This window comes from Podarcis cretensis, assembly GCF_951804945.1.
Source record: "Podarcis cretensis genome assembly, chromosome: 11".
In the NCBI taxonomy this organism is placed as follows: Eukaryota; Metazoa; Chordata; class Lepidosauria; order Squamata; family Lacertidae; genus Podarcis; species Podarcis cretensis.
The window spans coordinates 6,748,134-6,773,279 of NC_137180.1; the positions used below are offsets into that span (position 1 = coordinate 6,748,134).

A 25,146-nucleotide genomic window follows, 5' to 3' on the forward strand; every position below is an offset into this window, starting at 1 on the left:
ATAAGGGTCATTTAGGGCGTTCAGTGCCAATCTGAGATTCGAAAAAGAGGCTTCCACTTCATAGCTCTGAAATGTTCAGCCTTTGGCAACCTAGGTCCCGGAAGATGTTCTGAATTGCAATAGTGCGCTGTAGCCCAAAATACCTGGAAAGCATCAGGCCAATTTAATGATGACGGCATATAAAAGTTTTGTTTGTTTGTTTGTTTACCACCTGCTGTCAGGCATGTTTAAGCCGCTTTGTGGGTCAAATGCTTTTAAAGATTTTTCTCAGGGGGGAGCAACAGGTTTTGTTTCTGCATAATGGCCCATGGCATGCATGCATCAGAGCTTGTTACTTTATTTATTTATTCTACACCCCACCATCTCAACTTCACAATACACATCTCCCCACAGCCCTGCCCCCTCCCTTTCCATAGAGCCCTTGTAAACCTATCTTCGGGAGCTGAGAAGCCGGCTTCGTGGCCCTATTCTGACAGTGCTACCTTTTGTTCTGGTTCTCAAGCACGTCACAGCTGCTGTTCTTGGAGATTTTTCAGCTTCAAAGATTAAACAAACAAGTAGCCTGAAAGAAGGAAGGTTGAAAGCTTAAGGCTCAACCCCCCCCCCCTCCAGCCATGCTGTTCAGTCTGCGCCTGCTGAGCTCAGCTAGGAAGAGCCACTGCTGTCACAAACATATGGCGGCAATTGCGGGAGTTTGCTCAGCTTATTTGATCTCAAAAACCACAATATGGTTTCATTGTTCCTCGCTGGCCCAATTACAACTGTCAAAAGAGCTTGATTCAGCAGACTCCGGCGGCCTACATTTATGCTGTGCCAGTCAGGTGCAAGGAGCGAGAAAACACACCACAGGCAAGCGCAACAGCGCAACCCTCTCTGGAAGCAGCAGGAGTCACAAGGAGGCGATGGGGTCTTTTAAAATTAGAGGCGACAGCGGGCACTCACCTGAATGCTTATATACAAAAAGGCTGAATGAGATTTGAAATTAAAAGCACGCGTTGGCAACTGCTACCACCAGCCCCAGAGCCATTTTGAAAACAGAGAAGTTTTTTAACTACGGTCAGCTGGGAAGAGAAAGACATCCTTAATCTTCAGTGAATGGCAACGCCACCAGTTAAAGGCTTCTGCGGGGCGGCGGCATTGTATGGGCCATTCAACAGGAGCTCCGCAGCACCTTCACAGAGGCACAGGGCACCAGAAATAGAGATTTACAAAGCAATAGAGAAATATAGATTAACAAGCAGCCCAGTCTTCAACTGGGTTGGGTCCCACTTTCAGATTGTGGCCTGATCTAAGGTCAGTCACAACAGTAGCACCAGACAAATATATGAAAGAAAGGAAAAGAGTTGGGTTCCCAAATGCATGTTTGGATTAAAGCAGGCATAGGCAAACTTGGCCCTCCAGATGTTTTTGGAACTACAACTCCCATCATCCCTGACCATGGTCCTGTTAGCTAGGGATGATGGGAGTTGTAGTCCCAAAACATCTGGAGGGCTGAGCTTGCCTATGCCTGGATTAAAGGCAGGTGCTCAAAAATACTGAAGACTACTGCTCTGCTAGCTAGTCCATGAAATTGCATGAGGCATTTAGAGGAAGGGGCATGTGGAAATCATTCTTCCCTACTGCAGTTTGTATCCAAAGTAGAACCACGGAAATTAATGGACTTAAGTTAATCATGTCCATTAACTTCAATGGGTCTACTGCTAGTATGACCAAGACAGGATATAACCCCATGTTTCAGATCACTTGAGATTATTGTTTCAGAGCAACCTCTACTCCTGATTATCATTACCTCTTACTGTAGCTCAACTGATTGGAAATGGCACATGGTAACTTAAAGGCTGCAATATTCCAGAAGTTGGTTCATCAATGCCGCCGCCAAATATTGTGACCATTTGTTGAAAATGAATTATTAAGGAGCAAAATATTGTGTTCAAAATTCCCATTAACTTTGTCCTTTGCTTCTGCATCAGAGACGAGTCGGAAACAAAATCCAAATACCCCAGAATCACTTAAAGGAATTTCTGATCCACATACACTCAAATACATTTCCAGGTAATGAAATGATAATGAGAAATCTACATTCAGCAGTCAGACCTGAAGCTTGAGTCACCCAAGCTTGAATAAGCGCATTAAGATTTGGAGTTCCACTTGTGGCTGGAGGACAAAATCATTTTAAAAGCTGTCCCAAGCAAAGTCCCCAGCCATCATGGTGGAGTGAGGAGAGGCACTGAGATGGTGAATGACAGAGCTGTGTGCCACGTGACCACTTCTGAGCCCCCGAAGCTAGTCTGTTACCCTCGAGTGCAGGAGAAAACCAAGTTTCGGTGCCAGAATTAAAACAAGATCCAGTTACCAGCTCAGCTAGCTTCTGGACATGGAATGGGAGCTTGTCATCTTGTTTTTCACCTCAGGCTACAAGCGTCTTGGACTAGTCCTGCTGCACTTTTATACAGAAAAAGGACTCAAAACTATGACTAAGCATCAGTGCATCTGCCCCCATTGTTACTACTCTGTGCACAGCCCACACCCAAGGAAGTAGGAGGTGAGCATGATGTTTGGCTGAAGACAACAAGCAATCCTTTCCCTTCATGTGGGATAGTGAACCTGAGTCCAGATTAGACTGCTTTGCACCACCAACTACCTAACTTTGTCATGTGTCTCGATTCACCTCAGCTATCCCATTTTGACCATCACTCTGTCTGAAGTGATGCATGAGAATTGCCATTCAGTAGAATCAAACGGGTGGTGCTGTGGTGCAAACTGCAGAGCCTAGGGCTTGCCAATCAGAAGGTCGGCAGTTCGAATCCCCGCCACAGGGTGAGCTTCCATTGTTTGGTCCCTGCTCCTGCCAACCTAGCAGTTTGAAAGCACGAAGTGCAAGCAGATAAATAGGTGCTGCTCCGGCAGGAAGGTAAACGGTGTTTCCGTGCGCTGCTCTGGTTTGCCAGAAGTGGCTTAGTCATGCTGGCCACATAACCTGGAAGCTGTACGCCGGCTTCCTCGGCCAATAAAGCAAGATGAGCGCCGCAACCCCAGAGTCATCTGTGACTGGACCTAATGGTCAGGGGTCCCTTCACCTTTACCTTTAGAATCAAACCACACTCTGCACTGTCACGCCAAACAAAGCTATGGCAATTCACTCTTAACACCCTATTAAGCAGCTGGGCTGCATTCAAAGTGCTATGACAAACATTGTATCCATGGCGTTGCGATAAGAACTAGCTGCTGAAAGGGAGGCAGATGCTTACACAAACTCTCTTTGCACATGCCTCATTCCACCACCAACTCAGCAGTCTGCTATACCTGAGCAGCCTTTGTTTGGCAACCACCATCTTACAAAAATAAGAATAACTTTTCCTTTCAGAAAGCAGGACAAATCAAGGACTCCCTTCCAAGTTTAAAAAGCACCTATTCTGCAAACCTTTCTGGTTATGTTGTTTTAAAGATAACACACCCACACAATCTATATATTTTTTAAAAAAACATACATATATATTTAAGTGAAGACTTTAGGGATTTCCAATCTTTTTTTAAAATAATGTTATAACAATTTTGTAAGATACTGAATAGATAAATGAACAGCCTATAAAGTTCTTGATCATCTGAATTATTCTACATAAGCCCAATATCTCAAATGGGCAACTGCAATCTATATTCAGTTAATATTTTCAATACAGGAGTTTCTGATGCAATAAAACGGAAATATAAATTATGCAGCTCTTGCAAGTTCATATTAGAATCATTGCAGGCTACAAAGAGCTATGGCAATACTTCAGTGCTTATCTAACTAGAAGCAGTGCCTAGAACCCTCTAGCCTTTTTATTCAGAAATATAAAGGAAAAGACAAGCTACAGTGTTCTAGCTGATTGGTCAGTAAGAATGAAATCTGAACCAATCTTCCAGTCTCCTAACCAATGGTCGCAAAGCTACTGAAATGACAGACAAGTGTGCCGGCAATGACAGCAGCAAGAATATTATTGGCACAAAAATGGAAGTAAGAAGAATTACCGACAAAAGAAGAATGGAGGATGAAATTGATGGACTATGCAGAACTGGATAAACTAACCGGAAGAATTCGAAACCTGAGGGACCAGAGATTCACAAAGACTGGTGTAAATTTACAGACTATTTGAAAAGTAATTGTGATGACCAGATTATGTTTGTAGGTTTGCAAGAAATTTTGTGAGGTAAATTATTTGAATTATTGCAAAAATGGTTAAAGTGGTGGATTGTGAGTTAAGATAATTAAAGGCAATAGGAATTTAAGAAATGCAGAAGAAATGATAAAAATGGTGGATCATCAGAGGTGCTGATGGAAGTCCAAAAAGATTGTATAAGATGTGAAGCTCTGTGGAACGTATACCGTATTTTTCGCTCTATAAGATGCACCAGACCACAAGACGCACCTAATTTTTGGAGGAGGAAAACAAGAAAAAAAATATTCTGAATCTCAGAAGCACAGTGAAAGCAGCAATCCCTCTTGCAGTCCTGGTTTCTAGGATAGCTGCGCAGCTTGCATTCACTCCATAAGATGCACACACATTTCCCCTTACGTTTTAGGAAGGAAAAAGTAAGTCTTATAGAGCAAAAAATACGGTAATAATTGGTATGTTGAAATTAATAAAAATTATATATATATAAAAAAGAAATGACAGACAAGTGTAAGCAGCTTATTTTAAATATTTATATGGCAAATGCATACTAAGCTTAATTAGATTCTTGTTGTATCATGTAGATTCATTCCCAGTGTACTCTTGAGTCCCCTTCACTGCATTTCTAGCACTGAGCATTGCTTGTTGCACATTCACCACTAAAGGTTACTGTTCTTTAGATGGAAGCATAACTTTCTTTGCATCCCTTCCAACAGCCTCCTGTTAGATAATTTGCACTCTCACACTTCATGCCAAAGGAGCATCTTGAACTAGGGGAAATGGTGTTCTAATGTGATTCTGTATGAAAGAGCCAGGGCCTTCTTAAGCCCACTCAGAACACCATGGAAATCAATACATAGATCAAGTTACAGACTCAAGTGTCAAAGTGAACAACAGCAGTGCAATGATCCCCTTTTCCTATGTTCCAGAAAATCAATGATAATTTTTACCTTTGCTTGAAAATCTGACATCTCGGTTCCTTTTCATAATCAACTGCCCCCTCAGCAGCCTCATGTAACCAACATGCTTAAATGTAATTAATGCATGAAGGGGTTAAAACCATAGAGTCAGCTGTCCTGCCAGGTTTAGCTAGGTCACACCCTCTCACCTCTTCCACCATGTGAATCCGACTAGTAAGGCTGTCTAAGATGGATTTTCCAAGCTTAGACAACATGGCTTTAGCAAACCATCTTTGTGTTTCGATACAAATAATTTAGAAACTCTTACCATTTTTTAAGCTAAGTTTTAAGCTAAGTACTGCCTGCTTTTTCTTGCTGCTGTCTGGAAAAGCACATAAATCTGACCTTTGATGCCTGGAGATGCCAGGGATTGAACTCAGGACCCTCTGCATGCAGATAATATGCTCTGTCACTGAGCTATGGCTCTTAAATAAAGGAGGCATCTGACTAACAACTACCCAAAGCAGGATGTTGGGCCACATCAGGACTGACTAACCCTTTGACCCTGTTGATCCTGCTGGACTCCCCAACCAGCGGCCATGATGGGAAGTGGAACCCAATATGACAGGTTACCTGCCCATGGCCTAGATCAGCCTTTCTCAACTTGTGGGTCCCCAGATGTTGTTGAACTACAACTCCCATCAACTCTAGCTAGCAAGGCCAGAGCTCAGGGATGATGGGAGTTGTAGTCCAACAACATCTGGGGACCCACAGGTTGAGAACCGCTGGCCTAGATGGAGCCTTAATCGAAACCTAAACATCCCTTCCTATGTGGCTAATTAAAATTCTTTAATTGATTGTGTTTTATTTATCTATTAAGAACACTTCTAAGTCCCTCCTTTAGCCTAAGATTCCAGGGTACAGTACAATGATCAATACATAAATAATTCCAATATTATTAAAAGAGCAGGTAAAAAAAATCCTTAAAACCACAGTCCATAAAACCACTTAGAGTCACTCACTGACTCCTTAACTGAAGCTCCATACTAGCTATAGTATCCTACAGAAGTCCAGGCAAACAGCTTTACCTGCTGCCAAAAAGAGGGAAAGCTTTTGGGAGATATGGAAGGAAGTGCAGTATAAATTATTATATACAGTTGGAAAGAAAGCCCATCTTTGCTGTTCTCTGTTATACAAAGCTCAATAGTACAGCAGAAGCAAAAATGGCCTTTGAAATCTGACAGAAGAGACCTTACTCCACTCACAGAAAATAATCTACTCAAAACAGCAAGCCCAACTGTTAACATCGTAAGCAAAATGATGGTAACCAATTATTGCAGATGAAAGAAGCTTGCAATGCAGAAATGCACAGGGTGGCATTTCTTTAGCATGACCACTCCCTCCTCTGGCATCCCAGGGTGTCACCGTTACTATTTGGTCACTGCGCCTTTCACGTCACAGCATGGTTGGGCAAAATGGCTATCATAGATCAACTATCACAAACAGAGCCTTCTTACTGCGCAAACACAGGGCCCATCCATAAAGGCAAACACGGAATGTGATATGCTTGTCACAAGATAATTTATCACCTCACAGGATTATGAATGCTATGCCTAAACCCTCGTTCTTGACAATATCTGTTGCAGGCCCAGATAGTCCACTTCCTATGCGTGTTTGTTATTCAGAAGGAGAGCCCACCAAGTTTAATGGGCCTGAGGATGCAATCCTGTACATGGTTACCTGGAAGTAAGCTCTGCTGAACTCTGCAGGACTCACTTGAGTTGACATGCGCAGGATTGCATTAATAGTCCCAGGATTCCACAGGAGCATAAGAAGCTGCCTCATAGTGAATCAGACCATTGCTCCATCTATCTCAGTACAGTGGTACCTCGGGTTAAGAACTTAATTCGTTCTGGAGGTCCGTTCTTAACCTGAAACTGTTCTTAACCTGAGGTACCACTTTAGCTAATGGGGCCTCCTGCTGCCGCTGCACTGCCGGAGCACGATTTCTGTTCTCATCCTGAAGCAAAGTTCTTAACCCGAGGTAATATTTCCGGGTTAGCGGAGTCTGTAACCTGAAGTGTATTTAACCTGAGGTACCACTGTACTGTTTACACAGAGTGGCAGCGTCTCTCCCAGCCTTACCTGCCACTGCCGGGGACTGAACTTGTAACCTTCTGCATGAAAGGCAGATGTTCTACCACCGAGCTATGCCCTTTCCCCAAACTGAACTGCAATTCAAGTTGAATGGAAACCTGTGTTCTTGTCATACATTTGGGGAGAGGGAGAGAACACAAACCTAAGAAGAGCCTGCTGGGTTGCCAATGGCCCATGTAGATTCTCACAGTAGCCAACCAAAAGTCTGTGGGAAACCAGATGTAGGACCCAAGAACAAAAGCACATTTCCCTCCTGTGGCTTCTAGAAACTGGTATTCAGAAGCCTGACTGCCTCCAATTTAAACCATCCATGAGACAGGGAGGAACCTTTGGGTGCTTTGATCATTTCAGAGTTATTTCTGGCCGATAACCTGTACATGTGTGCATTAAAACAGTTACAAAATTCTGATTTCACTGCTCTGCAGAGTGAACGAATTTGCCTTTATACCAGTGTTAGAAACTTGAGACATGAAAGTTGTAGCTAAATGGCACCTTAAACCGAGGTTATGGGCGCAACAATGGAATGTCTAGGTGCACTTTTTTTATATAGCAAGAATACAAAGCTGAAAATGAATGAACTGCGGCTAAAATATTATGTTCATTTTCCACATGGTCCAGTCCTTCCCCTGCCCACCCCCCTAATATTCTTAAGAGGGTCTCTTCTTCAGACTTCAGAGAGTAGCTGGAAGTTGAGACACAGAAAAAGGTCCTCCTTTCCTTCCACTCTGCAGTTTTGATCTGAAATCTTAGGCCACGGGTAGGCAAACTAAGGCCTGGGGGCCGGATCCGGCCCAATCGCCTTCTAAATTTGGCCCGCAGATGGTCCAGGAATCTGCGTGTTTTTACATGAGTAGAATGTGTGTTTTTATTTAAAATGCATCTCTGGGTGATTTGTGGGGTCTGCCTGGTGTTTTTACATGAGTAAAATGTGTCCTTTTATTTAAAATTCATCTCTGGGTTATTTGTGGGGCATAGGAATTTGTTCATTCCCCCCAAAAAATATATATATATAATCCGGCCCCTCACAAGGTCTGAGGGACAGTGCAGTACTGCGCACAGAGTTCATAAACTTCTCACGCTAATGAAACTCTCTGTCACAAAATGTGCCTAGAACAATAGGAGTTTCAAACACTTCTTTATACCAAATTCGACCCTTTCTTTCTTACTGCTTTTCAGCCTCTGCTTTGAAGTCGTAGGAAGTGGCATATCCAGTCTCAAAAAAGGACGCGGAGTGTGGCGTGAGAAGAGCCTGTTCCAAAACTGCTCCAACCCCAGTGCAGAGGGCTGCCATTTGGACAGGCTTGCTATAGCAGATGGATCATCTACAGATGGAGAAGGGGCAGTATTTTCACAAGAGCCAAAGCAGTACAAGGGCGAACTTCCTGCCCTGCCTTAAATAGCCACACAACTCCCCTTGCTATTCCAGCTGTAAATAGAGCCCCAACACTAAACAGGAACAGATGCAATAAAAGATAACGATTTATTTGGTCATTTGTTTGTGTTCAATATTTTTCTTGTAAGCTGCGCACCAACTGCCCACTCCAAAAATAGGGAGGGAGTGGCAAGGTACACTTTTTTCTTCGCAATGTGTTCTGCAAACTTTTATAGAACTGGGATGCCTTCAGATAACCATTGCTGCTTGCTTTGGGGTTTCTAAAGCAGTAAGAGAAAAGACCTGAAACCCACAAAGAGAGTAGCGCCGTCTGCCTGCAGTAATGGACAAAAAGGAGTCCAGAAGCGACGTGGCAACTTGCAGACTTGTAGCACAGGATATTTAAAAGATATGGATTGCATCATAAAATATTCTCTTAAGGGCCTCTATTATTATTGGTCCCCGCTCTCCCATCCCAAAGTCCTATTGCAGCCTGACTGGATTGCCACTGCCTAATGTTTTATCTCAAACCATGTGGGGCAGAGAAAAGGCTGTGTGTGTGTGTGTGTGTGTGTTTTCTTTTCTTTTAAAAAAACACACACATAAAAATGTTTATGTGAACAGAAAATGCATCTAGAGTGTGCCATTGCCACCAGTTAATTTCTGAAATTGCAAGAGGATGCCTAGAAACTAAATGCTTTGACTTACAAGCTTTGTCTCTTTATCCCTTTTTCTTAGAGACAGTGTTGTTCAGTGGCTAGTGCCAAATGAGGAATCCCAGGTTGAAAGGTCCACTAGAATAACTAACTTGGGTCAGTCACACTTTTTCTCCCCACTGAGCCACTGTAATGATAAAATAAGGGGGGGGGGGACGACTCTGACTGTTACCTTGAGCTCCTCAGAGGAAGTGAGGTGTGGGAGGACACACAAATAAAGAACTAAGAAATACCGTACTTTTCTGTGTATAAGACTAGGAGTTGTTTTACTAAAAAATAATGTTAAAAGGGGGGTAATCTTATACATGGGGGCAATCTCCCCCCATTTTCTTTGAGTCCCCAAAAATAGGAGGCATCTTATACACGGGGGCGTATTATACATGGAAAAATATGGTACCTCACAAGCTGATCCCTGACAAAAGGTAAAATGCCTTTAGGGATGCTCCTTTGTTCCAAGCAGGATGTCCCTGTGCACCCTTAAGGTGGGGGAATCTACAGCCCTCCAGATGTTGTTGGGCTACAGCTCTCAGTATCCCTGAGCACTAGCCCTGCTGACCGGGGCTGAGAGGCTTTGGGAGTTTCTGGAGGACCACAGGCTCCCCATCACTCCATCATTTTTGAAAGGCGGACACGTTTTCCAGGCGAAAGGAGCATAGGAATTCCTACCGTTGTCTGCTTTGTAATGAGTCGCTGGCAGAGAGGAAAAGGCCGGCAACGCTACTCGGCACATGCTCAGAGGCCCTTTTACCTCTAATAACACCCTGGACGTGGGACGCAGGTGGCGCTGTGGGTTAAAGCCTCAGCGCCTAGGGCTTGCCGATCGAAAGGTCGGCGGTTCGAATCCCTGCGGCGGGGTGCGCTCCCGCTGCTCGGTCCCAGCGCCTGCCAACCTAGCAGTTCGAAAGCACCTCCGGGTGCAAGTAGATAAATAGGGACCGCTTACCAGCGGGAAGGTAAACGGCGTTTCCGTGTGCGGCTCTGGCTCGCCAGAGCAGCGATGTCACGCTGGCCACGTGACCCGGAAGTGTCTCCGGACAGCGCTGGCCCCTGGCCTCTTAAGTGAGATGGGCGCACAACCCCAGAGTCTGTCAAGACTGGCCCGTACAGGCAGGGGTACCTTTACCTTTAACACCCTGGACACCCCAGATGTTCTGGCATGTGGGGCGCCCAGGCGGGTTGCGCCTGCCTGCCTGCCTACCTGCCTACCTGCCTTCCTCCCCGCGGTTTTCTCCTCGCTCGCCCCCAAGTCCGGCAGGGGACGGCGGCGGGGGTTACCTGGGGATGAAGCCGGCCTCGTCCCCGAGCCGCTGCTCGAACTCCCGCCAAGCCTGGCTCGGCTCCATCGCCTGGCTCAAGACGTCGCGGGCATCTGCCAGCCCCGGCTCGTCCGCCCCGTCCTCGGACGGCTCCTGCGCGCTGTCCCGCCGCCGCCGCTGCTGCTGCTGCCGCCTCCAACGCTGCGCGGCGCCGCGGAAGCCGCGGGCGAACTCGGCGAAGGTGATGGCGCCGTCGCGGTCGGCGTCGAGGCGCTGGAAGATGGCCTCGGCCTCGGCCGGCCGGACCCGCAGCTCGGCGCACAGCGCGCCGAAGGCGTCGCGCTCGATCCGGCCCGAGCCGTTCACGTCGCAGGCGGCGAAGAGCGAGCGGAGCCAGGAGACGTCGTCCAGGGGCCCCTGCACTCCCCCGGGGGAGCCCATCGGGCACCCGGAGGCTGGATCCGGCTCGGAAGGGCGATCGCAAGCGGGACGAGCAGCACCCGCCACCGAGCCCAGCCACCCTGCCCGCGCCCAGCAGCCCCGGGGGCCGGTTCCCTTCGGCGCCGCCCCTTCGGCGCTCCACCCCCTCGGCCAAGAAAGTTTCTTCCGAGAGCCCAGCGCCGTTCGCCGCGCCCGCCCCGTCCCACCTGGAGCGCCGCGTTTGGCCGTGGAGAGGCGGCCGCGCCGTCGACGCCTCCCAAGAGCAGCGCAGGGCCGGGAGGGAGCGGTGCGCCCGGGGCTAGTCCGACGGAGCGCACGCCTCCGACTCTCTCTTTTTCTTTTCCTCTCGATTTCAGGACTAGCCAAGGGTGCAGAGCACACTGCGGGGACTTAGACGTGGATTTCAGGGTTTGCTGAAACAGCTTAATCCGGACTAGGGAGCCTGCGGCCCCCAGCCAGTGGCCATAGATGTAGTCCGTAGGGGATATAAGAAGTAGCCCGCCTAATAGCACATCCACCGTTGGCCTCTTAAAGCACCGGCTACCTCGTTCCTCTTAGCCAGGGGTCAGGAAACGTTTTCTGCAGGGGGCCGGTCCACTGTCCCTAAGACCTTGTGGGGGGCCGGACTATATTTTGGAGGAAAAAAGGAACGGATTCCTATGCCCCACAAATAACCCAGAGATGCATTTGAAATAAAAGCACACATTCTACTCATGTAAAAACAGTGGCGTAGCGTGGGGGGTGCAAGGGGGGCCGGCCGCACCGGGCGCAACATCTGGGGGTTAGGGTTAGGGGGCGCAAATCCACGGGTTAGGGGGCGCAAATCCACGGGTTAGGGGGCGCAAATTACTTGCGTTGCCCTGGGTGCTGACAACCCATGCTACGCCACTGTGTAAAAACACCAGGCAGGCCCCGCAAATCACCCAGAGATGCATTTTAAATAAAAACACACATTCTACTCATGCAAAAACAGGCTGATTCCCGGACCTTCTGCAGGCCAGATTTAGAAGGTGATTGGGCCGGATGCTGCCCCCCCTCCCGGGCCTTAGTTTGCCTACCCATGCTCTTAGCTGAAAGTACCAGGAGTTAAACGTGGGACCTTCAGCTTTATCACTGAGCAATGGTCTTATAGCACTCCAGCTTAATTTATAAGGATTCTATCCGAAACTTTTCTTGCCCAGGGAGGTTTTTCTGCCTATATAGAGATGGTTTCTTTGAGAATCTCTTTTATCTTGGCCAAAAATCACTTACCTGTTTACTGCTTCCTATAAAGCCACCTGTGGAAAACCCCTTCAATGGCGCAAATACACAATGGGTGTTATTTCTCTTGCATACCTGAGGCTGCCGTTCTGCGCTCACTTACCCAGGAGTAAGTCCAATTGCATATGAGACTCACTTCCAAATAAACTCGCATAGGGATGTGCTGTAAGTTATTTCAGTTGCTTAGCTAAGGCAGCAGACATGTTTTTGTTTGCAGCAATCCTAAATTGAACTTACTTCTGAGTAAAGACATTTAGGATTATATTGCAAGTGAGGCTTGGTCATACCCAAATAAGCATACATAGGACTGCAGCCTACTCGGGCTTCTTCTACTTAAAATCACTTACTCAGAACTAAGTCCCATTGGGAATGTGTTAAATACTGGGAGTGTGTTAAAATTGCATGGAATTTTCACCATGAGGCATCTTTTCCATGGAGACATTCTTTTTCCTCCCTTATCTCACTTGCATTCCAGCATTTTGTATTTGTTAAGAGACAGTTTCCTTATAGATATGTATGTGGAGAGTCTATCTAAATAGGTTTGTGTGAAATAGAATTACCTTCTTATGAAAAAAGGACCTGTGGTCCTGCTGCTGCTACTGGACTACAACTCCCATAATTCCTGACTGGGTTCTGCTGCTGGGAGTTTCTGCGTACACCATACATTTAAAGCACCTGACTTCCCCAAAGAATCCAGGGCACTGTAGTTTACCCCCCTCCAGAGCTACAGTTCCCAGCACCCTTAACAAACTACAGTTCCCAGGATTCTTTGGGGAAAGTCATGTTTTAAAATTTAGTACATGCATCCTGGGGGCCAAAAATGCATGGAAGGCTACAAGCAAAATGCTCGAGGAGCTGCATTTTAATTCTGTGGCTGACCATTGGTCTAACTAGCGACAGTTTGTAAGTTCTCATATATATTTCATTTTTATCCTGTAGTCTGAAATCTTTTAGTTGCCTTGGTCAAAAACTTGGTCAAAGGACCTAGTAGACCTTTCCGTGATTAATTTATGAGCAGAGGGCGATGTATAGGTTACAAATTTATTGTAATGTATGATGGTCGTCCTTGTTTTTGTTTTGCTTCGGTTCCTGTTTGTCTTTTGTAAGTTTAGGCGATTTTAAATCTGGAGGTCTAAGTATAATATGTTGGTATGGGAAACTGTCGTGTAATGGGCCAATGGCCGTAATAAAGATCAATCCAATCCAATCCAATCCTTTCCATGTGTTGTGCCACTAAACTCTGATCTTGTATGGATTATTGCTGAATAGAAGTGAAAAACTGAAAGGAATCCAGTCTCTATTCCTTAATATAAGGGGTCCTTTCGAAGACTAACAAGTCTAGACTTTACAAGTGTGCGGCTTCTAAACATTAAACACACTGACCTTTCTGCTTGCAGAACAGTGTGCTCAAAATAGATTACCTGAGAACCAGAGAAAGGAAGTGGCATAGACTTGTAACACTGGTTTTGCCAGGTTGGGATTCGCTAAGAAAGGGCTCACTCGCTGAACAGGTTTCTTTGCTCAAACTACAGTTAACAGATATCACTTAGATTGCATTGCCTACATATATCACAAGGACAGAAACCGACTAGGTGTCTGTTGAAACAGAAAGTGTGCCAATGTATTTTCTGGAATATGAGTCCTTAATCAAAATAGATTCATAATTGACTATTATCTTCACATAATGCTGCTGCTCCCTGTGATTTTGGTTTCTATTCACCTATAGAACAGTTGTGATTTTTTTGCTTCAAGGAACAGGCAAAATAAAGGTCTTAAACCTGCAGGCTTACATTAACAGTAGATGGGCTGGTGAGGGCAGCTGTGAGTGCCCTCTAAGAAAGAGTCTTGGATTCAAAAATGGAACTTGAGAGACATGGGGAGATGTGTTCAATAGCTAGATGAACAGCCCCCACAACCACTCAGGCCAACATACTGCATGTGCAGCACTGGCAAAATGCAGGATTGTGAGGTGGTGTGGTGACACACAGGGCAGTCTTAAGCATATCCGGCGCCGTTGTGCAAAGCTTCCTCCGGCACGCTCCTCCGTTTCCCAGAGTTTTTTAGGGAGGACAGCACTGCCGGCGGGGCTGGAGGAGGCGGGCAGTGGCTGGAGTGCGGCTCCTCCAGCAGAGAAGAGGCGGAGGCTGGACGTGGCACCTCCTGGCTCAGCTGGATGCTTTGTGCTGCGGTGGCCATGGCAGAGAGGCTCTGGGCATGGCGCTGCTTCAGCGTGGCATGGCGGAGGCAGGCAAGGGCAGCAAGCTGATGCCAGGAGGTGCCGCGTTCAAGCCTCCACCTCTTCCCTGGCACCCTCCAGAACTTGGCGGCTTGGCGTCCCACGCCTGTAGCCTCTATGTGTAAGACGTCCCTGGTGACACATCTTTTGGCACCCTCCAACCAAGTTTCAGGAATGGGCTGAAAGAGGGTTACAAACGGGTTGAATATATCCTGTCCCAACCATTCAGGCCCTTTCCCTTGGCTCTCTTCTTAAGATCAAATATGACGTCACTGAGCACTGTCACAGAGATGTAACCTATAAAATGGATAGCACTGGTTGTATTTATTCAGGCTGCCAATTTCCACCTATGAAGGCTTGGCACCACCCAGCCTATTCAAGCAACTGGCAGAAAAGCCACCCAACAAAAGATGATTTATTTTTATGAGCAGTAAGAGTGGGCGTTGGGAGCCGCAGCTCTCAGCACGAAAAGAGAAAAGAAAGCTTTGTTCCAATATGTCTTATACATTTGGGGGGGAGGGGGGAGGACAACAGATAGCAGTTTGAATGCAACCCCAATTAAAATTACCGTAAATGTTAAAAATGTGTCAGATTTGGTCTTTAGTCTACATAGTGCCCTCTTTGAATTCAATGACTGAGTAATTCTGGTAGGTAGATATTATAAGAATTTTTAGGTCTTATAAATATATAATAAATGTTCATAAATGTACCATGCAAACACATATATAAACCACATGTCTGAAACCCATAAGGTAAAAGGACCCCTGACCATTAGGTCCAGTCTTGACCGACTCTGGGGTTGCGGCGCTCATCTCACTTTATTGGCCGAGGGAGCCGGCGTACTGCTTCCAGGTCATGTGGCCAGCATGACTAAGCCACTTCTGGCAAACCAGAGCAGCACACGGAAACGCCGCTTACCTTCCTGCTGGAGTGGTACCTATTTATCTACTTGAACTTTGACGAGCTTTCAAACTGCTAGGTTGGCAGAAGCAGGGACCGTGCCACCTGCGTCCCTTCTGAAACCCATAGGAAAAGTCCTAAAGCCATTTTGACTCTTTCAGTCACCTCAAATATTTCTCTACAAGGTTGAAGGAAATGCAGAAACCTCCCCATTGTCTCTGTCCTCACAAATCCTGCCTTAAGGGCACATTTAAGGTGTGAATAGGGTGAGCCTGTGACCTGGCTCAGGAATTAAGTATTATCATTACAAAAGAATGGCCAGACACTCCAGGTAATCCAGTCAAGTGACCATTAACAGGTAATCTGGCAGACAGGGTAAAAACAATGCACTCAGGTTTCTGTTGTAGACCGCCTTTTCTGTGATGTAGGTATGTTGTATCTGGGGGGTGGTCTTGGGCTACACCTCTTCTGTGATGCATGTATGGTGTTTCTGGGGGTGGTCTTGGATTCCAGGCGGGCAATTTAAAATGTCAATTTAAAAGGGCAGGCACACCTTTGTTCCAGGTCCTCCTCTCTCCTGCGTGTCGGGGAGCACCCTGTTGGTTAATGAAGATTAGACTTACTAGCTGCTTTGCTTCTCAATATTCTCTGGTTGGTCTCTGTTACCGGTATTTTCTCCTACCAATAGAGAACCTACAAAAGGAGGTCTTGGGTACCCCATAAGGGGAAAGGAGCAGTTTAATTACTAATAACATAGATATCAAACCAACCATTCATTGAGGTAAGACGTTTTTCTACCCTATTCCACTGTAAAATAAAATTCCAGTTTCAAAACTCAACTAGCTTTAGAACCGAAACGCAGTGCTTTTTTCTGGGGGGACGCATACCCCTAAACATTTTGTGAATCTTTGTACTTTTGTCCATTTGCTGTATTTATTTTTCCCAATTTGAAGTATAAAATGGTGATTTCCTTGAGTCAAAATGAGAGTACCCCTAAACATTATACTAAAAGTATAATGAAGCTTTCAGAAATCTCTCAGAGTGTTTCATGTAGGCAATCATGGCACCAATTTTGTGATGGCATATAAGACATGTAACCATTAGCGCACTTCCTGTGGACTCATTGCCATTTTTACTCCATATTTACTATATTAAGGCACCCCAGTGCTCAACATTAGAATTTCCAAGTACTGGATGATTCTAGCACCAGTTTTGTGAGGTTGGAAATTATGATCAGTAAGCCCAAACCAGGAAAAGTCGATAAATAAATAAATATCTCTTAACATATAAAAGTTCTTATTTTATCCTCTCTTGCCTCACTCATTGCAATCATCAGGACTTAAATGTGGTCCACTACTTGTGATTCACAATTCAAAAATATGTGTGTTTGGCTATATTCACCATGTTTTCCTGCACACATCTTAAGCACATACAAAAAAGTAGATCCACTTCAGCTGCTTAGCTGAGTTTTACCTACGTAACTGGATTGTCCTGTTTATGTATTTATTTATGTATGCATTTAAAATTGCCAACAAAGGTCCGTATAGTAAAAGCTATGGTTTTCCCAGTAGTGATATATGGAAGTAAGAGCTGGACCATCAAGCAGGCTGACCGCCGAAGAATTGATGCTTTTGAATTATGGTGCTGGAGGAGAGTCTTGAGAGTCCCATGGACTGCAAGAAGATCAAACCTCTCCATTCTGAAGGAAATCAGCCCTGAGTGCTCACTGGAAGGACAGATCCTGAAGCTGAGGCTCCAATACTTTGGCCACCTCATGAGAAGAGAAGACTCCCTGGAAAAGACCCTGATGTTGGGAAAGATGGAGGGCACAAGGAGAAGGGGACGACAGAGGACGAGATGGTTGGGCAGTGTTCTCGAAGCTACAAACATGAGTCTGACCAAACTGCGGGAGGCAGTGGAAGACAGGAGTGTCTGGCGTGCTCTGGTCCATGGGGTCACGAAGAGTCGGACATGACTAAACAACTAAACAACAACAACAACAACAATTTAAAATAGTTCTATCACACTTTTCTTTGCACAGAAAGAAATGCAGCTAACGTGAAAATCATTATTTATTTATTTTTTGAAAAATTAACCTGGGTAAGTCAGAGGGTGTGTGTGTGTAAATATTATAATTATAATTTATAATATAATTAATATAATATAATATAATATAATATAATATAATATAATATAATAAATATAATTAATATAAATCTGAGTGCATCAACATAGAAAGCCTTTTTCCTTTGTTGAAGCCAAATGTCGGTTTGGAAGAAAGTAGGACCTCTGTAGTATGTGGCAGGCTCATATGTGTCTAGATAGCTTTTCCATTCCTCATATTTCTTCTACACATACTTTTAAATAAAGAATAAAATATGAATTAAGTCAAACACTTTAAGCACAATTTATGTTTATTGTACTTTTTCAAATTATGTTAAACTGTATCTCTTGCAACACGTTTCTCCTCTCTTATTTCACGGATATTAAAGATACAGTAGCAGCAGAGATTGTATCTGGATTAGAGCTAAATTAGAGGTAGATTCTATACCTTGCCCAAGTATAAATTTGTACAAGTCTTCTTAATAAAACTCTGAGCAGGAAAAACTAATGTAATATCTCTTTGCTGAATCAAAATTGTTTTTTGTGAAGTTCCTCATTCAGATGACAATTTAGTAGCTGTCATGTCATGCAGCACTTCAACGTTTTTATTGATTCTTTTAATGGAGTCCAGATCAGGCACAAAGTGGCAACCATATAAATGAAGTATCTTCAGTCTAGGGGGAAAAAACAACATTTGTAGATAGTTCATTAATTTATTTTACTAGTCATCTGGCAGCCACAGAATAAGTCCGCGAAAATATTTTGCTTCCTTTTAAAAAACACTAGAGGGCTGTTCCTGTAAGATGCTCTGCAGATAGCAGGATGAGCGTGCAGTATGTGCGCCACTGAAGCCTCTACCAAGTAGCTGTTGACTTTCTGGGAGTTTATAGAGTTTTATCATCTGTTAATGGGGTTGTCTTAGTTGGGGTGGTGACAGAACGAGTAGACCACAGGCTTTTCATGCCAAAGGTCCAGGTTCAGTCCTCAGCATCTCTAGGTACAGCTGAAAAAGACCCATGAAAAACTGTGGCCGGTCAGTGTACATGTCGTTTCTCCAACCTGATGCCCTCTAGATGCTTTGTACTACAACTTCCATCATCCCTATCCATAGCTTGTCAACTTACAGATTTGAAAATAAGGGACCAGCAGCCAAAATAAGGGATTTTGCTTAGCTTATACAGAAATACGGCACTGATGGGAAGACACAAGATTTACCCACCCGGGAAGAATGGCAGATGAAGTTGATGGACTATATGGAACTGGCGGAAATGACTGGCAGAATCCGAGACCAGGGAGAAGAGTCGGTGGAAGAAGATTGGGAAAAAATTAAATATTATTTACAGAAATATTGTAAAATTAATGAGCTATAGAAAAATGGTGGAATGAAGTTATACGGCTTTGGCAGAAATGTTATAAGGAACTAGGTACAGATAGATTGTTAATGTATTAAAGGGAAAAAACAAGGTTAGAATATGTTAAGATTAATTATAGGACAGAAAATAGATGAAGATGGAAAGGAATTGCTGAAACAGTTAATTGAAGTGGAATACAAAAAGGGAGGCGTGAGGAAGTCAATGAAACAAGTGAATGAAAGTTAAGATTGAAAATATTGGAAGTGTTTTTAATTGTTTTTGTTTTGTTTTGTTAATTCAATGTTTTATGTAGTGTTTTTGTTTCTGTTTTTGTATTTTATTATGTTGATTTGTTTAATTATTTTTCTTTCTTTTTGTAATCTTTAAACTCTTAATAAATATTATTATTTATTTTTTTAAAAAAAGAAATACGCTGCTTTTGCTGCGACTGACTGTGTTTTGCAGGGAGTTGGACTAGATGATCCTAAGGGTCTACAACTCCAACCAAAGAAGAGTGGCAGACAAAACTGATGAACGACGTCGAGATGGCAAAGCTTACAGGCAGAATTAGAAACCAGGAAGAGGACCTCTTTAATAAAGAATGGGGCAAGTTTATAATTTAGTTGAAAAGCTATTGTAAAGAGTTACATACATTGGTAGAATTGACAGAAAACTTGTAGTAAAAATTTGAACTATGGATGGACAAATGATTTATAAAAATAGAGTTATGAAAGGGATGCAGAAAGGTGCACTGGTTGAAGGGTATGCTAAGCAGCACGTCGGGGCTGCCGTCGTCCTGGTGTGAGGAGTTCCATCGGCCCATCCCCGCCCAAGGGGTGGGGCGAGGGAGAGAGACTCTCGCCCGCAAGCCCGGCATGAGGCAGTTGCGGCGCCATGGCAGCCGCTGAAGTGCTGCCCTTCTGAGTCCCTCCCCATCCCCTCCTCTTCCTCCTCCCTCAGGCCACCTCCTCAGCCGCCGCTGCCGCCTCCGGCTTCCCCTGGCAGCGCAGCAGAAGTCTTGCAAGAGAGGGGCTGCCTGCCCACCCGCCGCCACCTGTCTCCTCATGACGCGCCCCTGAGGGAGAGATTGAGACGTGGCAGCTCGTGCGTGCGTGCTCTCTCGTGGCAGAGGACCCCGAGCCACTGCTTCCCTCCCGAGCCGGGCGAGCATAAAATTTAAGGGACATCATCAATAAGGGACAGCAATGGGACACGGTGCTGGGATAAGGGAGTTTCCCGCCAAATAAGGGACGGTTGACAGCTATGCCCTGATCACTGGCTACACTGGCTGAAGCTGATGGAAGTTGTACCCAAAACATCTAGAGAGCACGATCTGATTTGATATAAGGCAGCATTCTATGTTCTTAACAGCTAGGCATATTTTCCTGATGGACTAGGATTCTGCCTTCACTGGGTAATAACTGACAAGAGCTGCGAGAGACGGCAGAGACACAGTTTGAAGCCAGTTTGGCAGTTACGAATTTAGAAGGAGAAAACTAAAGGGGAGCAGAGGGAAGGAGGCAAGCTCTCTTTCTTCCCTAACAACATAAATGTTTAAAAGGTGCTCACAGAGCGAGCCCACTATCTCTGGAGAAACAAATGTGCTAACTCCTTGCAAATCCAGTGACAGGAGCCTGAACTATTCCTGCTTGAAGGCTGCCAGCACTTTTTGGAATTCTCAAGCTATCACCTTGAGAGATGTCAAACTCTATCCACAAAAAAACTAAAATTTGATTGTCATTCTTGTTGCCAGGTCTCCTTCTGTACTAACAGCTCTTCTTCCGCTGGTAATAAAAACTTACTTGAAGCACTGCAAAAAGTAAGAGGTATTTCTACGACTGAATAATATCAAAACCACCTACATTGTCCTGATCCCCAGCCAGCCAGCAAATAGCCAAACAACAGCAACAAGTGAAAAATAAAAAGGCAGGATAGCATTACGGTATCTCTAAAGAATTTGTTAAATGAGGAAATGTTTAATGGAGGTTTCACCATTCATTTACCTCAAAGGAGACTAAGGTTACTCACACTACAAAATAAAACAAACAATAAAGGTCTGGAATGCAAATTGCTCTGGAATGCAATATGACACCACACTCACTGCCTTTAATCTTAACTACAGGGCATTAAAATCTGCACACACAAACATGAATTCTTCCTAATGCAGGTTTGAATAAACTGAACATTGTTTTGGATCCTCGCCTCTCCCACAGCAACTTCACATTCCTTTGAATGCATGAAATGGGCCCCTACATATGGTCATACACAGCCTGGGAAGTCCAATTGTACGGAGTTCCTGCTTACATGAACATCAAGGGCACAAAGCCCTAGGGGTGGATTATATCTCCACCGCCTGCTCATATTGTCACTGAAAATGACAGCTACAGATGGATCAAAAGATCATCAAATCTAGCATTCTGTTTCTGACAGCAATTTCTGGCGACCAGTGGGGCATGAATCTGATAGCACTACTGCTGCCCCACATCAACTGGTATTCATTCTACCTCTGCACATGGAGGCTCCATTTAGCCATTATGGCAAACAAATGGAACCTATAATAAAACAGTGCAATGGTTTTCTGCTCCAGTCAAGCCATGCCCTCCTCCAGGATACTCCATCCTACTCTCCAAATACCAAAACCTTTCCTCGTAATTTAGTTCCATCAGGGTCCTATTGTTGATCCCTTTACTATTAAGTCAATGAAATCACCAATACCTGGATTGTATTAGAGGAAGTCACACTCACCTTTTGCAATTTTTGCATAATTTCACAACTGCATCCAGGGAGATATTCTTGCAGAAACTCAGCTTCACACATTCCAAAGTCCTGAAACAGAAGCTAGCCAACAGGGAAACCCTGAAGCCCATAAACAAGACACAAGCTACAAGTTAAGTTCTGCTTTTGAAGTAAGATTTGAAAAGCAATTTTGCTCTATGAAGTCACTTCTCGGATTAAGTACACCTATTCCTGATAGACACAGCACTAGGTGAAAAACTATTTCATGCTTTAAAGACCAGCTACTTATTTGCAAGATGATTCAGACATTTTGGGGGTATATGTATTCTACAGGATGTGATACATTTGCACTCCTTAAATCAGCAACGAAGGGCTTTGCTGTAGGAGAAGCCACATTTCACATTTTCTTAACTTTGTTTCATGCTTCTCCATAAAGTATTTATTTTGTCGTTCACTTCTGAAGGTCACATACAAGAGGTTAACTTCTACATCAGGGTTACCAACCTTTATGGACCAGTTGGTACATTTTGAATTCTGGGAGAGTGTTGTGGGTGCCAGTCACAAAAGAGTTGGCATGGGGGGCATGGCATAACACAGAATTAGAGAGCATAGTCATTGCTGCTTCTACCACCTCAAGAACCTCATGTTTATCATAGGAAGTCAGTTATATCCTGCTGGTGCTGATTGTAGACATACAGCTGTTAAAGTCACAAATGCTCTGCTTTCCCTAATGCCAATCCTAAACCAAAAGCTCAGCTGTCCTCCTGTGCCCAGTTTCCAGGGACTATTCCCCATTAAACCTAAGGAGATTTATTTCTGAAGTAAACAATGCATACCATTGTACCGTAACTTACAGTGACTTCTTAAGGAGTGCAGGGACATCATTTCATGTACAGTAGGAGATATCCCTGAGTCTTGTTGCAAAGTTTTCACATTTTGCACTTCCCATTTGGGGAAAGTCCTCTTTTAACATCCATCCATCCATACTTACTGTGTACTAGTATTTGCAAAAAAACAAAAACTTCCAAAGAGTACCTAATCTCAGTCAAAACCAACACAGGAAAAGTACATCCTGGTTGCCAGGAAAAAGGGAAGGGAAATCATGGAGATTCCAAGGTCTGCTAAAAAAATAAGATGGAAGCAGGGAAAGCATACTAATGGGGAGCAGAAAATAGAAGCTCTTATGACCCCAGGGATTTCTACTGTCTGGTATACAAACAACTCACTTAGCTCTGACTCCACTCATTTGCTTAAAAACACTGACAGATGGGAACAGCCAGACCAGCTCATTTTACCTAAATTGCTTAGAAATTGTTTAGAAGGGCACCTGCACATTTCACCTCATAGCTTTCTTTCCAGGAAGGCTAGTTTAGAGTCTGAGAGCCTAGCCTAGAGGCCCCAGTGAAGGCCTTCATGGCACCCAGAGGATTAAATGTCCAAAACATTCATTAACCATCAGCTTCAATATACTTAACAAGGATGCAGCTTGGGTGGGGAGAGGGGGTTATTGGTTTATTTTTGTTCTTTTTTATTATGCATTTTGTGTGGTTTTGTATCCTGAGATTTACAGATGAGATTTAATAAATTAATAAAAATAATATTATTCAAGTATTTCAGAGCCTGTTGCTAACAAGATACTGATCTGCTTGCAGCCAGTGGGAGTGGAGGGCAATGCAATCAAGAAAGTCCATCAATATTATTAGAGCAATTTAGCTGAATGTGCTGCAGTCTGAATAACTGCAAGGAGGACATGTTCCAGTGCTGTGACATTTAAATCCACTTAGTTCATAGAAGAAAAATAGCTATATGAGAATCAGCTGGAAACATTTCTGAAAATAATGGAATCAAAAAGGTAAACAGAGCAGACCAATCAGATGAAGCCCGGATAGTCCAGCAGTGCTAGAGTGCGTCTAAAGAACATAACACACTTACAATTATATAGCTGTTGCCATAGCTACCTATGAAACAGTCTTAATGCTCTGCAAATCAGAATGGGAAATTGAAGGGTTCGGGGAAAAGCTCTTAGGTTATTTTGTCTACTCTCCACTCTGGATCTTAATTAGCAGATCCTCAGCTTCTGGGGGTGAAAATCCAGTCACGATGAAAAGGGAGATTACAAATTGCACCTACTGGTAACAAGTGGAGCTTAGTAGCCGCTGATGCACACCAGGTTACTTTAGCAACCACAAAAACCACACTCCTTTTTAAATGTAGATAATAAACTAATCAGAAATAGTCTTTATGCTCTACAACAGCCATATATATGATAGCCTGTGTCAGTAGCACAAGGTACGTAGCCTGAAAGGGAGATAGTGAAACTCCAAATTTTGCCTGAAAATAAATCAGTTCAAACCACAAATTTGGAGCTGAATTGTCCCACCCTGCCTCATTCCCCAGGCAGGCTGCAGAGACATAGGTGTCAGGAGGGCAGCTCCACCGTACCATTACTGGCTGCTACTGTTTGAAGGTCAGATTGCATTTTTATTGCATATTTCCTTGAACACGTCACTTGCAAAATGTCCTCAAACACCCTACCCTCTTTTGCTGGTTGCAGTGGAACTTAAATCAAGGAAAGAAAGCTTCCGGCATCTCCCCGCCAAAGCTTGAACTCCAGTGTCAGTGACCTCTTTACAGCCACTAACATCCAGGTACCTGCAGCAATTTAAAAAAAGAAAGAAAGAAAAAACCAGCATCCATATATAGCCATCAGCTGATTATGTAGATCAGAGGTAAGTGTTTAAAGTAGTTACGGCAGCTCCATTTAGTACATGGTTGGTTTTTATGATCCAACCTTGTAGCAGACTAAACTAGCAAGTACGCACATAAGGATGGGTGCACCTTACCGGTTGTGTCATGACATTGTGTCAGGGCAGTTCCTGACAATATTTACAAGTGGTTACAGAGGAATAACTTGAGCTTCCCCTTGTAACACTTCCCAGGTAACATGGGAAGCAAGAATTTGCACAGATGTGCACAGATCTCACACATTTCACCAAAGAGGAGATTCACAAGTTCATGTTTCCTGTGTCACCACTTGTAACACTGAAAATTATTTTTATAGTATGAAACTCTCATTTCTTGCAAAAAGGAAATGGGAAAAAAGAGAAAGTTAAATTAAAGTACATTTGTTTCATTTGTGGTCACTGAACAAGCAAATCTCCAAACTTGGCTTTTGATTCTCTTGTCTGCAGTATTAATTTAAACAATTTCATATCGCAAGGTAAAATTATAAAGCTGTAATAAAACACTCTGCTGTAAAGCATCTTGTAAATAATCCATAATGATTTTAGAAAAGCTTTCTACTTTATCTCTGCCACATGGTATGTTGGACAACTAATTAACCAATTAGGAGATGATGCATAAATTAATTATGATGGTGTGTTCAGTCCAAATAAATATATTGAATGAGTTATCAAATAAGAGCACTGTATAAAATAAAACAATGAACTATGAGTACAAGCCAGTTTTATCTACCCTCCAAACTTATCAACATGAACTCATGAAATTAAAGGCAATCTAAGAATACAACTGGTCGTCAGCCAGGAAAAAGCCAATCTTTCAAGGATT

General features: G+C 44.0%; 2 protein-coding genes across 4 annotated transcripts in view; both read right to left on the bottom strand.

The window, feature by feature from the left end:
* The window catches only part of RASEF (RAS and EF-hand domain containing), a 39,438-nt gene extending 28,372 nt beyond the window's left edge, over positions 1 to 11,066 (bottom strand). For both annotated transcript variants that reach the window (XM_079996078.1, XM_079996077.1), the window contains exon 1: positions 10,571 to 11,066. In XM_079996078.1, coding sequence (XP_079852204.1) covers positions 10,571 to 10,992 — 422 coding nt within the window. In that variant the 5' untranslated portion in view covers positions 10,993 to 11,066. The remainder of the gene's footprint in view (positions 1 to 10,570) is intronic.
* Positions 11,067 to 17,784: 6,718 nt separating this feature from the next.
* The window catches only part of LOC307226993 (uncharacterized protein), a 45,033-nt gene continuing 37,671 nt past the window's right edge, over positions 17,785 to 25,146 (bottom strand). The window contains exons 13-15 of one of the 2 annotated variants that reach the window (XM_079996022.1): positions 24,115 to 24,231; positions 21,589 to 21,699; positions 17,785 to 18,165 (exon numbers count right to left, since the gene is read on the bottom strand). In XM_079996022.1, coding sequence (XP_079852148.1) covers positions 18,045 to 18,165; positions 21,589 to 21,699; positions 24,115 to 24,231 — 349 coding nt within the window. In that variant the 3' untranslated portion in view covers positions 17,785 to 18,044. Of the gene's footprint in view, positions 18,166 to 20,018; positions 20,654 to 21,588; positions 21,700 to 24,114; positions 24,232 to 25,146 lie in introns of those variants that run through there. The other variant, XM_079996023.1, reaches the window with a different exon arrangement.